The sequence below is a fragment of the Lutra lutra genome, chromosome 6 (genome assembly GCF_902655055.1).
Source record: "Lutra lutra chromosome 6, mLutLut1.2, whole genome shotgun sequence".
Classification (NCBI taxonomy): domain Eukaryota; kingdom Metazoa; phylum Chordata; class Mammalia; order Carnivora; family Mustelidae; genus Lutra; species Lutra lutra.
Genome location: NC_062283.1, coordinates 30,303,119 through 30,318,292, shown reverse-complemented (window position 1 = coordinate 30,318,292; position 15,174 = coordinate 30,303,119). Strand labels below are relative to the sequence as shown.

The following is a 15,174-nucleotide window of genomic DNA, read 5'->3' as shown; positions in this document are numbered from 1 at the left end:
CCACATTTTCACCCATCTACAGGGCTACACTTAAACAAGTGAAAAAGTTCTCACTCTTTCCCCAAAATGGAATAAACAGGCAGTCCCAGGCATTGAATCAGTTATATTTATTCCTTAAATCCAGCCACACTCATTTGACTAATCTGTTACCTAGAGATTATATTTGAAATATTACCAGGGACAACTTGCATAAAATCACACTGGTAAGAAGGGAGAAGGAAAATAGATAATTAATAAAAAGGACACATCTACATGACAAGAAAGAAATATGCAACCTGACTCCAGTCCTTTTCCTATTTTTGGTCACAGGCAGGAACTGAGATCTGTGACCTCCTTCTTCCACTTCCAATTCCGTGTCTTCCTCATCTCTCCCAGAACCACAACAGGTCGGTGTTCTAGTTCAGGAGCCAACAAACCTCTCTTCATTAAGGTCTGAGTCCTCAACAGTCTGGCTTCCTTGTGTTTCCTGTGGGTTCCACCCACCTTTACAATTGGACTAGAAGTACTGAGAAGCCGTACATAGATTCTGGAACTGTGCTCATGGTCAAAGCTTTCTGCAATTCATCCAGGGTCTGAAAACACTCATCTTCATTTACCTCTTTATTCTGGTAGCAGTTCTGTTCTCTCCAACTGCTGTTGACTCACAAGGAAACCCAAACTCTCATTTCCCATTCCCTGAATTAATGCAGCACCAGTGTTTAAGAAATAACAGATATTTACTAAGGTTCATTAAGATAAGTATGTCTCATCCATTCCAGAATAGGAAGCACATACAATAGAATATTATACTCCAATCTTCTTCAAGTCCATTAGCCATACATTTCTTCAGAAATGTTCATATGGACAATGTTTTTTAGTCAGAGTGCACATTTCCTAAAATAGAGCGGTAACCCACCCGTAGCCTCAGGGCTCATCTGCACAACTCAAACTATATAAAATAAACACCATTTAATTCTTCAGAATAATTCAGACATCTTATTTCATATCAAAACAATACAAAGACTCCATGAAATAATGTTCATGATCAAAAGAAACATGATTTCAAATAGCAAAATTCAGCCAACCCCTTACAGCTGTAAAAGTCAATTTATCTTCTAATACCTGAGCATAAGGCATGAACCGCCTATTCTCATAACCACACCCCAGCAATCTACAGCCAGAAGAGAAGGGCAAGACACCAGGTTATTCAGGACTAACTTCAGAGGTTATTACTCCTGGGAGTCTGCAGCTCCAGGAGGAGCCACCATGAGGAATCTGGGACAGTGTTGGTGCATTATGGGGACATAGCTTCAGGACCAAAGGGAAGTAATGGAGATTCAGCCCCTGGGAGAGCACCATCAACACCACAGCCTGAACTGAACCCCTGACCTGAGAGGCTCACAGGCTCCTCTGGAGAACAAGGAGGGTTGTTAACGGGAACAGGGGTCTGCAGAGGCCCAGCCACCCCAGAGCAGATGGTCAGGGACACATCTTCTGACCTCAACCTGAAGTACGGAAACAGAGTCCCAGAGGAGGAAGCGAGAGGGAAGGAGAAAAGGTGGGAACCATCAGTCATGTTGTAGAATGAGACATCCCCTTCCTTCAGGTCCAGGAAAACCCCTACCCTCTGGGGAATTGGCACAAGGAGTTCTGAATTATCAGGGAAGGAATAGAATGTATATCCATACACACCCACAGCCCAGATCCCCTTTTTTGGGGATTCCTGGTACCAGCCTTTCTTCTCCACATCTCTCCTACAGACCCCCAGGGCCCACTCACTTCTTTTTGCATTCCTTATCTCCACCTCCCAGTAACAGCACCCTGATGTGATGCCTTCATGACCAAGATGCTATAGAACCCAACTTCTGTGTATTTGGTCTAGTCTTATCATCAGAGACATCAAGGCTGGAATGGGCAGACTCTGGATCCAGACTGACAGACACTGCAGAGACAGTTGCCAATCATTCAAGGACTTGCCTTACCACATAACAAGGCACACAACCACCACCCCACCCCCAGACACCTAGCTGCATGCAGGGAGGACCAAAGCTCCTGAGATGAGAGTCTTCTGGCTCAAGCACACAGCCCTCCAACCAGAAGAAGTAAGCATAAGACTGATCTGGGTGTTAGACATGTCACAGGGTCCTTGAGGGCCAGACTGGACTCCAACACTAAATAATATCCATTTATATCCAGTATCAGTCACACCCAGTAATCCCAGCTACATGATGTTCACCGCTCCATCCCACCCCACTACCACTGATGATGCCAGCATCTGTATCACCACAGCAAGCTGAAGGAGATGTCAGCAGCCATGGGATAGCAGTAGGAGCTCCCAAACGACTGAAGTAACTCACAGGCCTGGAACTTCTCCTTCGGCCAATCTACAAGAAAACCACATTGCACAAATGTGAACAACAAATCAGAGACTTGAGGAGACTGTACAGACCAGTGTTAGTACCTATCTCTGAAATACACTGAACCAAGACTTATAGGGAAAAATGTTTTGGAAGCTTTCACCTGATAAATTTATTTTTCACACACATTAATTCTCTCTCTCTCTCTCTTTTTCTCTCTCTCTCTCACACACACACACACTCTCTCTATCATACACCCATAGCCGTCATGTTACAATGTTCCCATGAAACCCAAGCCATAAAGCTTAACACCACTGAGGGGCTGTTTACTGACCTAAAAAGAAGGCGCTTTGCACAGATTTCATTATCAAAAGAGGCTTTCTCAATTTCTAGCCACATATCCATCCTGAAAGCTAAGTTTTCTTGAGAAAGAACCGAGGAGATCAAAATTTCTGAGACCTCCATTTACTTATAAAGAACTGGCTGAACTGAACTTGCAGATTGACTCAAAACCATGGTAGATGCAATAGAACTTGGTGGAGCTGCACTTGGAGGATGACTCTCAGCCATGGGTGAGAAGAACTCAGGATATGGCACCAGAGAAGTCTTCCCCATCAAGAGGTAATGGAGAAGATTCAAGGAAGGAGAGAGAGAAGTTCAAAGCAAGAAAGACATACATCTAGTGAAAGAAAGTAATGAATTTGCTTCCCTATATCAGGAAAAACATCCCTGCTTCTCCCTATAATCACCTAGAGAGATCAAAAGCAGCAGGAGACATCACACGTGATCTGCCCCCAAGTATGGCTGTGTCCTATCCCCAGAAACTGTGAATGTTTTGCTAGAGAGGACTTTACAGATGTGAGTAAGATTAAGGAACTGGAAATACGAATGCAGCAGGGGTGGAATAACAATTTCTCCAAAAACCTAGATGGAACCTCAAACCCAATTATTCTAAGGACCACATCAAGCTACCCTCTATAAAGTGAGGACCTGAAATGAGCAAGAGAAGAATAGAGGAACCCCGTCCCTCAGTGACGCAAAGCATAAACTCCTCCAAACTTCATACTCCCTTTTGGGAAGAGGAAAAGTCAACTGATCACAGCAAATGTATATCTGCCATTAGACCCTGAAAAGTCGGCACAGTAAAGCTGTTACCTCCAACAGGACAGAGACTCCAGAACAAAATTAGAACGATTATAAAATAAGAACAGGACACTTTCTCTAATATTTGCCTACAGCATGGGACCCCTATTCTTCAACCCTAGGATCACACTCCTCCCCCGACAACTTTGGAAGAGTGAAATGGCCTCATTATGTGAAGCAAACCCAGTTAGAGAATTAATTCAAAACACCTTAAAATAAATATAAGTCTTTTAAGAAATCTCTCAAACATGTATCAAGGAGTTTATTACTTTTTGCGCACCCAATAACTTGCATGTCCTCTGTGTACTTCCAACTCTAACCACCATGGCTGTCATTTGTGGTCTCTCTCCTACCCAAAGCCACCCAAAGTGTCTCTTCTACTCTCAGTCACCCAAAGTGTCTCTGAGAGGAATCACAGGCTCTCTACTTTCCTTTTCATCTCCTCCTCTCTTCTCCAACCACCTTTTCTTTCCCTGTTTTACTCCCAGATTTTCTCTGGTAAACAATTTTCACTCCTCTGAGCTTCTCCTATTGCAATCCTTACACATTGCCCCTAATAAATCTAACCAGTACTGAACCATCAGGTAAATCCAGAATTCTCCTAAAAGGAGAGATAATGGTTGTGAACAATTATAAGTTACTGTCCTTTAAAAAATCAATTTCTTAATGCTGTAATACAAACACGTACATAAGATTTTGTATATAATGGTCAGAATCTCACAAACCTACTACGAGAACTCCCTACACATCCTGGAGGCTCTGGATCTGAGAATCAGAACAGCTGACCTAAAGAAAACTACTTCCAAAACAACCATGGAGGTTTAAAGGAAGATACCTGGCTTGGACAAGGAGCCAGAGCATGCAGAAGCAAAATGAAAACCATCATTCCAGAGAAACAGAAAGAAAAAAAAAAAATACAGGAACACCAAAGCAAGATCCAAAAAGAGGTAGGAATTTCAGGATAAAATAGATTCAGAAACAAGGATCCCTTAAGGAAGACCTGAGTCCTAAGCAGGCAAGCTTGATTTCTGAAATCTTCCAGAGACAGCAAATTCTGAAGTACACCGTCAATGCCATGGTCCAACTACCCTTACAAATGACCACTCTGTTGTCACTGTACCAACAAAACTATTAGTGAACAAGGTACGTTCAAAGGGTGTTGCTAATTCTAACAGCAACCTACAGTAGAGGATGTGTCAGAATAGAGGCAGATCTGTGTTCCCAAGGACAGTCCCTGCAGTCTTCAGAAGGACACAACAAACATAACAAGGAGATCAGGGACACCAACCCCATCCTGGTGTGAAGTCCGATGACAGAGAAGGTGGCACAGTGGAGGCTGGGAAGGTAAAGCCACGGGAAACTGAGTCACTTACCTGCATACAGTTTTGCCTTCTTCAAGGCTGAAAGGGAAGACACCCTGGTGAGGCATGAGCCAGAACAAGTCTGCATAGTATTGATCTACTGGCACTTGCCTCCTCTCTGTGCTACAGGTGACACTATAACAGAGTAAGGAGAGAGGCTAGAGAGGAGATACCCTCCTGACATGGGCAGACAATAGGATGTTCTGGGAAATTCCCTGGACCACAGGTCAGAGAGCCGGCATTGCAGGCTGAGTTCCATGCCTGCCAATTGCCGCTGTGTGACCTTTGCCAAGTTAGTGTCCTGAGTCTTAAAAACCACAACATTAAAATAAAAACTCTGAGAAACAAATGGAGGGTTTTGGAGGGGAGAGGGTGGGAGGTTGGGTGAGCCTGGTGGTGGGTATTATGGAGGGCACGTATTACATGGAACACTGGGTTTGCTGTATAAACAATGAATTCTGGAACACTGAAAAGAAATTTTTAAAAAAAGATACATGTGGTTGAATAGTAAAACCATCAAAATAACAGTTAAATTAAAAATCAAAAGCACTTTTAACTATTCAACTTCTATTCTCCTACAGACAAGTAGACTCAAGAGTCAACCAAGAAAAACAATTTTAACCAGAAGAGACAACATTTTAAAAATAAACAAATAAATTCAGCAGAGTCCAAAGAGACAAATGAAAATAACACAGAATTGGGGCGCCTGGGTGGCTCAGTGGGTTAAGCCGCTGCCTTCGGCCCAGGTCATGATCTCAGGGTCCTGGGATCGAGCCCCGCATCGGGCTCTCTGCTCAGCAGGGAGCCTGCTTCCTCCTCTCTCTCTGCCTGCCTCTCTGCCTGCTTGTGCTCTCTCTCTGTCAAATAAATAAATAAAAAATCTTTAAAAAAAAAAAAAAAGAAAATAACACAGAATTGAACGACTGATTCTGACATTAAGAATCTCTAAGGTGGGGGCACCTGGGTGGCTCAGTGGGTTAAAGCCTCTGCCTTTGGCTTACGTCATAATCCCAGGGTCCTGGGATCGAACCCCGAGACAGGCTCTCTGCTCGGCATGGAACCTGCTTCCCTTCCTCTCTCTCTGCCTGTCTCTCTACCTACTTGTGATCTCTATCTGTCAAATAAATAAATTAAATCTTTAAAAAAAATCTCTAAGATGAAAAAACTCAAGTTATTAATTCAATTTTATGCACACAAGCATTGCAAGACCAGTTATCTATATGCATTTGATTTTCTAAACAATAGAAGAGACACAACTTCTGTGGAAACACTGAACCCATAAGAGTCAGGTAAATCTCCTGGGGCCAGTGGAGAAGAATTTTAATCTCTAAAGAAATTTCATGTTTAAAAAGTTGGTAGCAGTGTGGGAGGTACTCAGCATAAATACAGTCAACATCTAAATCTGTTTCTTCTTTTTTTTAAGGGGTGCAGGGGGGATTCAACAATAAGTCAACATGTGCATTTCAAATAAATTTTCAATAAAAAATAGTATTCCTTCAAAGAAAAATACACTGTGTCCAACCATTCTTGATTACCAAAAGAAAATGCATAATACTAACAAATTTCATCCACAGAATTTTTCTGAAATGAATTCCAATATCAATCGCATCCCAAAATTAAGAAATTTTCACATGGAAAAAAAACATGTAAAATTTTTATTCCATCTGCTTTCAATTGCTTTAAAGTTCAAAAATTATACAATGTATGAAAATGTTTTAGGGAATAACGTATACATTATTACATGAATGTAAGAAATCATTATTACATCCAATGATTTCCAGGAAAGAGAGATATGGGAAATAACACAAAAGGGGAGATGAATTAAGGACCAGGATGTTAGGTGAGCTCCAGGGTAAAAGTGGCCAAACGTTCTCAGAAAACATATCATTGGATCATTGACAGCTTATCCCGCGACATTCCCACCCAAGCTCTGCTCAGTCCTCTACCCAACACTTTGTGATCAGTACCTCCAGGAACTGGAGAGAAAAGACTCTCCCACGATGGTGTTATGTGGAGGGATCACACTCCTAAATTTAATGACCCCATTTATTTACATAGTTTCTCTAAAATGTTACAGAGTATTCAGGTTGACTGAGAACCAGTTGCATTGAAGACTAAAACCCTACAAAGGAGGCGGGTAGATCAAACCAAGATGCACCACAGACTCCAGTGACTACCATCATTCCAGGTTTCAAAGCACCATGTGTGAAACAATAGCCCAGATGGGGAAAGTCCATGGAGCAAGTTTTGCCTCCCACCAGTTTCCACCTCCGCACCAGGGATGGGTCCACATGTCTCTGCATGAAACGGAGAGAGAAAGCTATGGCTTAGGGGGCAAGAGACCCAAGGACATCCAGAGAGTCACTCACCAGCCAGGTAAACAGATTTCCTCCAATCTGAAAGGCAACATAGGAAACAAGTGAGCTAAGAACCAGAATGTCTCCTACAAATGTGACACAGAAACTTCTGGGGAAAGGACACAACGTACCAAGATCTGCTTGGAGTTCATCTGAAAAAAAGTGAAAAATACAGTTAAACTCCCATCACTAAGAGCAGAAAAGACTGCACCTGGAAAACCCGCAAGAGCATCTATATGTCTCCTAGAAGATCTAACTCCAAACCCCTCGAGCCTCCACAGCCCTACCTGTCCTCTCTGGTCCTCCTCAGCCCCTGCTCCTGGCCAGGGTCCTTACTGTCCGCTTCTCCTCTGCACCAGCTTCCACACTTCTCTGCCTTGGCCCTGCCCTGCCTTACCTCTAGCCTTCAGTGCCTCCTCCTTTATCTGCTGGTCCTCCTCCTTGTCTCTGTGCAGTTTCTCCCATTCCTGTGTCTCCTGGAGCTTTGCAGTATGTTCTCTCATGATGTAGAGGGCAGCCCCAAGGAGTGGGAGCATCAGCACAGTCAGGATCACCATGAAAACCGGCTTCCAGGGAGAACTATGAGGGAAGAAGGGTTCTGTGCCCCGCCAGACATCCCATCAGGGCACTGCTCTGACAGCCCAGCCCAGCACACACAGGGACCCACAACCAGATAATCCCACCCTTCTAGGAGTGGGAGTAGTACTGACCTGGGATGAAAATGGCCTTGCCTTCTCCTGGCCCAGGATGGGGTTGAGGACTGAGCAGGTCACATTCCCTGAAGAGCTGTCCCTCACCACAAGAGTGGCCTCTATAGTGAATAGCCCTGCAGCATCTTGGACCTGGGTCTCAGAGAACATCAGGAACTTCTTTCCACTGAGTGCTCTCCACTGCACTTGGGGCTTTGGGAACCACCCCGAGGCCATGCACACAACTCGGACCCCGTCCTCCTCTGGCCCTGTGATGTGCACTTGAGGGGCAGAGCCCACACCTAAAGAGAGAAGATGGAGAATACAAGGAGGCCATCCAGAGCCCAGGGATGCCAGCAGAACCTTCCTGTACACAATACCATCAGCAGCACTGCATTTTGGGGGCTCCTTGGGGGAGTGGTCCCTACAAGGATTAATGTAAGGGGTCCTGCCATGGAGAACAGAAGGAAGGATCATGGGGACCTGTGGCAGGCCCAGAGAGCAGGCTCTTCTCCCCAACCATGAGGGTGGGAATTCCATCACCCAGAGGGATAGAAGGAGGAATTTCATTCCATGATCCATCCTTCTCTGTTCTTCTCAACTCACGCACTCTCCAGGGCATCTGCGGGCACATCCACTGCCACTCGGTCATCACTTCCACCAACTACATACCTCCTCAGCTCACTCCCTAATATCCACATCTCTGGTTTAGCTGTGCCAGGATTCCTCACAGATGCTTCAGACTCAAATCCTGAACTACTTCATGTTTGGCCCCATCTGTGAGAGGATAATGATGAAAATATCCCCAACCTTTCAGCCTTCTTTACATCCAGCCAGCTCTCTGCCACCTATTGTTAATGCTTTCACACTCTGCTTTTGGGCTCCATCCTGTGACTTGAATCAGCCACTGAGAGTTCAAGGAATGTGACTCTAGCAGAGGTTGGAAACTGCTTCCACCATTGCCTTGTCCTCTGCCACAGGACAGACATCTTCAGGCTAGCGCAGCCTTTCCAGCTGAAGCTGTCCTAGATCAACAAATAGCCACCTGGACAACACCAGCTGAGCAAACCCAGCCAAGGTCCACTGTCAGGACAAAGTATATTAAAATTAGAGGCTTATTGTCCCTGTTGAAAATAGGGAAAGAGAGCCCCTTCCCAGCCTTTTCTTATAGCATTTACTTGAGGAAACTTGTGGTTCTGGGTGTTTTCTCTCCTCTTTGAAATGTATATAAGTACTTTAAAAAAAATAATAGGGGCGCCTGGGTGGCTCAGTGGTTAAAGCCTCTGCCTTCGGCTCAGGTCATGATCTCAGGGTCCTGGGATCGAGTCCCGCATTGGGCTCTCTGCTCGGCAGGGAGCCTGCCTCCTCCTCCTGTCTTTCTCTGCCTGCCTCTCTACCTACTTGTGATCTGTCTGTCAAAAAATAATAATAATAATAATAATAATAATAATAATAATAATAATTAGGCCTTTTGCCAGCTCTGTGATCCAAGAATGTGTTTCTCAAGGACCTGGGAGCCCTCGCTTTGAACTGCTCTCACCAAGCAAGACAGCAGCCCTCTCTCCCCCTTCTCTGCCAGGGTAGGAGCCTAACCTCAGTGGGCACAACAATCCACATGTAAAATCACCGCCTGTCATCATGATGGGAGAATTGGTTAAAAAAAAAAAAAAACACCGATTTAACTTTTATTTGTCTGGGAAACGCTTCATCTCTCCTATTCTGAATGATCCCCTTGCTGGATGCTTGGCTGCAGATTTTTTTTTTTCCTTTTAGCACATTGAATATATCATACCACTCTATTCTGGCCTGCAGAGTTTCTGTTGAAAATTCCACTGAGAATATGTAAAAGTGTTGAATCACTATGTTGCACATTTGAAATGAATATAACACTCTATGTTAACTACACTGGAATTATTTTTTTTTTATTTTTAAGGTAGGAGAATTTGGTTTTCCTTAGAATAAAGCCAATTAGCTAACTTACATACTCACCCAATTTCCAAGAAAATATAAGGTGCCCATCTAGGACAAACAGTGCTGGCAAGTCCACCTACTTGAGGGCTCATAACTGTTGATCCTGAGAATGTGTATGGAATGAGTTCTGTCTGCATATGGAAAAGATGAGATTTCTTCTGTCTTTGCATTTCTTGATAGAATCTCTGTGATGCACAGTACATTGTAGTTAATGCTAATTTAATAATAAAAAGGACCTTTCTTCCACTATCTTAGAGACAAGATTCTGAGTTGGAAGATTACGTTTTTAATTATATTTCCCCTACGTGACTGAAGATTTATGAGTAAGACCTAATAAGATTAGCCAAACACAACCCAGATGAGCAGAACTCCCTGAATGCCAGATTAAATACATGTTTGGTGTTACGGGCCACTGAGATTTCTATGTCTGTGTTAAACAGCATTATAGCAGCAATCTGCAGCTTACACATAAAATCAATATATCGACCACTAAACAACAAATTAAAAAAAAAAAGACCTATGAGTACCTGAAGTCCCTTCTCTCCACGCCTCCAAACTCTCCTTGTCCTCATATCTCCTCACTCAGCTAGGTCTACTTTCCAAAACTCTCCGGTGCTGGAGTGCTCCCTTCCCACCACACTGCCCCTACATGAATGCAGGGGTCCATCCTCTCCACCCCATAACTACATCCAGGCCTCCAGCCTTGCTCACCTTCCATACACCTTCCATCACAGCTGCCAAAGCAAACCTGCCCTCACACACCTCGCTCCACTGCTCTGTTGAAAATTCCCTCAGCCCTGCATCTAAACGGCATAAGAGCACATGAAGCCTTTGATGGTCTGGTATTACCACCCCCACTACCTCACAAATGAAACTCCTATCTACTTCCTCCCCAGTCCCACCATCAGCACCCATCAGAGAGTACACACTCCAGGCCCGGGACAATTCGGTCGATTGCTCAGAACCACAATCACCATGCTGTGTATGCCCCACACAGATCCATCAACCAGAAGGCCATTTCAGAACACTGCTTCACTCAAATATCTGCTCAAGTGTGTGTTACTCATGGGCTTCTCCTGATAAATCCCTTCTCTGTGCACTTGGACCAGGAACACCTCTATATTCCGGAGAGTCACCTCTCACCACCCTCCCATTCACCTCCACACCAATCATGTGGCCTCTCTCTCTGCCCAGACTCACCAGCCACACTCCTCCCTCAGGTGTCTCACATGGATGTTCTTCTGCTTGGAAATCTCATCCCTAAAATATTTATTTGGCTAAATCTCTACTCATTACCATCTAACGTTGTCTATAACCTATCTATTTGGCTATTTATTGTCTGTATCATATAAACTCTACAGGGCAGGGACCTTTATTTGTTACACTGAGATATCCAGGTGCAGAGAACAATAGCTATCAAGTACCAGGAGTTCTATATATTTAAACTGAATAAATGAAGAGTGAAAGACCCTCCTTTCTCTCTTGTATAAATTGAGGGCTATTAACTTAGACCCTGAGGTGGCTCCGAACTCCAATACTGCAGGTCTCTAAATATTGATCAGCACCCACCTGCCACCTTCAGTTCCAAACCGACCTCTTCATGGAAGATTCCCATTCTGAAGAAGCAGGTATACAGCCCGTTGTCGAAAGCCTGGACATTGTGGATGCGCACAGCAGCCTCCCCCTGGGTGAGGAAATCCTTCACCAGTGAGGTTCGCCCTCTGTACTCAGCCAACTGCTCTTCTGTCTGCTCCCGCTGGTTTTGATAGATGAACACTGCTTCTGAGAACTTGGAGCGGAACCACCGCAGCTCCATATTCTCCACATCCATGGCCGGGGACACAAGACATGGCAGCGTGATGTCCGCACCCAGCGCTGCCACAATGGGTTCGGAGGGGCCAATCACCATAAACTCCTCTGTGGACACAAACATAGAAGTGAGAAAGCTGGAGAGATGCAGGACAGGGAAGGGAACATGCTGTCAGGAGGGAGGCCTTGACTGAGGGACTCAGCTGTGACAACTCCTAATATGACAACTTTATCCTACAACAATTTTGAAACACAGAAATGGTGTCAAAGAGTCTCCTCAGCAGCCTGTGCTCCTGACTCCAGGCCCTTCCATGAAGGACTCTCTAACTTTGTAGGTCCAATCTTCCACAGGCATCACAATCACCAGGAAGGCCTGTGAAACACAGACTGCTGGGCTCTATCCCCAGACCTCCTGGTTAAGTAGGTCTGGAGTGGGTCCAAGAATGTGCATTTCTAAGGAGGTGGTGAGAAGCTATACTGATGTCCCAGCGCCCACACTCTGAGAACCACAGCTCTAACCTGCCTCCTCCTAGGACAGAACTGAACACTCACCAAATAGCACTACTGTGCCCTAGTGGTAACATCCTACTCATTGCACCACACCTAGGACTTTCCTACACCCACTCTTAAAGTTATTGTTTTTGCCCACGTCTTTGTCTTCTATTGAATTATATGTGTGCTAGAAACTAGACCTCACAGCTACTTCCATTAAAACCTGCCTTCACTCCACTGCTCACAGGACCCAAATTACTACCTGTTACCAAAGAGGGTTCATCCCATTGCCCCTAGCCCCTCGCAGGCCTTGGTCTTCTGAGACCTGGTAGATATGTCACAGCAGGACACTTCTGCAGGACAAACCCCACCAGACAACCAAACACTGACTTCTCAGCTCCTGTGCTACTCAAATTTGGCTGAGTCACTATCTGTCTCACCTGGGGGATGACAATTACTAGTCTCCCTGTGACATCCTCCCTCCAGTCAATGTCTGTGAACCTTTAAACCTGTAACAAAAACCATGTCCCTCCTCTACCAAAGCCCTTCAATGATTCTGCAGTTGCCCAAGTGATCCCGAGCGCATTAAGGAAGACCCTCCCTGCTCTCTGATCCCCAACTCCTGCTTCTCTCCCCCTCATTCACTCTGCTCTGGCCAACACTCACCTCCTCTGCTCCTTGAAGACCCAGGCTCACTGCAAGCTTTGTCTGGCTGCTCCTCACTGTGGAGAACCTCTTTCCATGGGATCCAGACAGGCTCCTCCCACCTCCTCCACGTCTTTGTTCCCATCTCACTGCATACAGTGACCACCTTATGGAGCATTGCTGCCTGCCCACTTGCCATCCTGCAGCCCTGACTGGCCCACCTGCTCTACGTCCTTGTCCCGTGCTCTCCACTCCTCTAATAGACATAGACTGTACGGGGTATTCGTATTCGCTGTCCCTGCCAGAATGTAAGCTCTGTAAAGATAGAGACTGGCTGCTTTGTACACAAAGTAGCACCTAACATGTACTCAGTACCCTATAAATATTTGTGAAATATAAGTACCAGTAAAGCCAGGAAAGAAAAAATAAAGAGACAATTATTTTCATACTTTTCATAGTGAAATTCACATTTTTTCATTTATAAGACATAAACTCATTAGAGAACTGTTTTTGCTCCCCTGCCCTTACATTGCAGTTCTGGGATTCTTCCTATGTGTTTAATTTCAAATAGCAGTTGAGGCATCTCCAGAATCTGTGTAGAGCCAGAGCCTCCACCAATAGCCATCTGTCCTGATGGAGACAGCAGCAGAGCTCTGGGGGCTCTCACCCATCCCAGGGAGACACAAGGAGGGGGAGGGGACACATTCACCTGCAGAGCCCCCAGCAGACAGCTGGAAGAAAAGAAGCAGGGAGGGGAGATGGGAGAGCAAAGAGCCCCAGCAGCAATCCTCCATTTCCTCAGAGCTGGGGAGACACAGGACAAGAGGCAGGTGACACATCCAGAGAGGAGGCAGGGCCAGCCCATAGCTCTGGGCATCAAAGCAGACAGCAGGGCTCAGGGCTGGCAACAGTCCCCAGCAGGAGCACAGCCTTTCCTACTGCTCAGTATGCTGATGGGTGGGGGCCCCACAAACCTGATGCCAAGAAAACCCTCCTAACCCTTTGGAAACTTTCCCAGCCTACTCTGCCCACAGGACCAGACCTTTCCCACCTCAGCACAGAGGCTTCCTCCAAGTCTGCATGAGTCACGGGACACCACAGATGTCTGGGGACAAAAGGCGTAGACTCAGAGCCCTCCCCATGAAGGACACACCAGTTCCTGTGTGCTGCTGCTGCCCCCTAATTATGACCAGAGAATGACTGAGAAGCATGACAGTCAGACTGCATCCTCCTGAAGGACACTGTGGCTCCCACCACAGGCACGTTGTTCTGGCATCCTTTGATAGGTGAGTTCACCCTGATTTGAGCTTCTGCCTCCTGCAGCCCTTTTCTACTCAGGGCCAAGGACGTGGACTTGCTCATAGCTGAAGCCAGACAATTCCCCATAAACGGCTAATCCTCATCTTTTCTATCTTTGAGGAGTTTCTGCCTCAGGATAAAGGATCCCAGCAGAGCAGTGGGAAGCACAGGATAAAATGAGACCTGGTCAAAAAGAAGGGCTTCAAACCACTGACCCTGAGAGGGGATGGGGGCAGCCAGTGGTCCTGGGAAGGACAGATTCTGGGGCTGACTGCTAAGGTCTCCTCCATACTCAGCCACGTGCTGTGGGAATCACCTGAGGCAAGTTTCTTGACCTGCTCTGCCCCAGGTCCTATCCACAATATGGAGAAAGTAGTAAGATCTCAAACCACAGTATAAGAAGTATCCTATGATTTTATGTATGGAGAGTCAGTGCACATTAGAACAGTGCCTGTTCCTAGGAATGCTACAGCAATGTCATTAAATCAATGAATGAAGGGGACCCCCCACTGTAGTTGTCCTGGGTCATCTCAGAGCCTCGTTATTATTCGCACCAGCTCCCCAGCCCGACCATGATCTCATCTACCTCTTCCCAAGCATCTGCTCCCCACTTTCCTCCTCTTGTCCAGCAAGTATCTTCAGAACCCACTCACCTGCTTGAAAACCTGGGGCTTCTGGAGCGTCTCTAACTCAGTACTGTGAGACCTCAGCCAGCCCCAAATCTGCTCTCAGAGATTGCACACGCAGTTCACTGCTCAAGCCCCAAACCCTGCTTCCAGATCCAACATTGGTGCCACAGGCTCCTCTTGTCTGGCATCTGGTTCCCGGAGAGTGGAGTAAGCACAGCCGGGCACAGGTTGCAGAGGTCTCAGCTGAACCAGGGACCTGGGGCACTCAGCACTCCCAGACAGAAGAATCCTGTGCTGACTCCTTCCACCATTTGAAAGTGAAAGCTTATAAAATGCAACCCTAGCAGACTCTGCCCTGCCCACTGGACAGTGCACCCTAGTTATCAGGAAGGAAACAGCATGATCAGAGCCACAGAAACAGTGCAGGTACAGATACACTGACC

General features: G+C 45.8%; 1 protein-coding gene across 1 annotated transcript; it reads right to left on the bottom strand.

Moving 5' to 3' along the window:
* Nucleotides 1–1,164: 1,164 nt before the first annotated feature.
* LOC125103322 (butyrophilin-like protein 1) lies at nt 1,165–14,894 on the bottom strand. The gene is given in 12 exon segments (XM_047735270.1): nt 1,165–1,826; nt 1,828–1,921; nt 2,337–2,363; nt 4,853–4,879; nt 7,210–7,236; nt 7,329–7,349; nt 7,595–7,795; nt 7,908–7,925; nt 7,928–8,188; nt 11,427–11,774; nt 13,513–13,607; nt 14,756–14,894. Coding segments are annotated over 11 exon segments (1,662 nt in total). The 5' UTR covers nt 13,598–13,607; nt 14,756–14,894; the 3' UTR covers nt 1,165–1,273.
* Nucleotides 14,895–15,174: the final 280 nt, after the last annotated feature.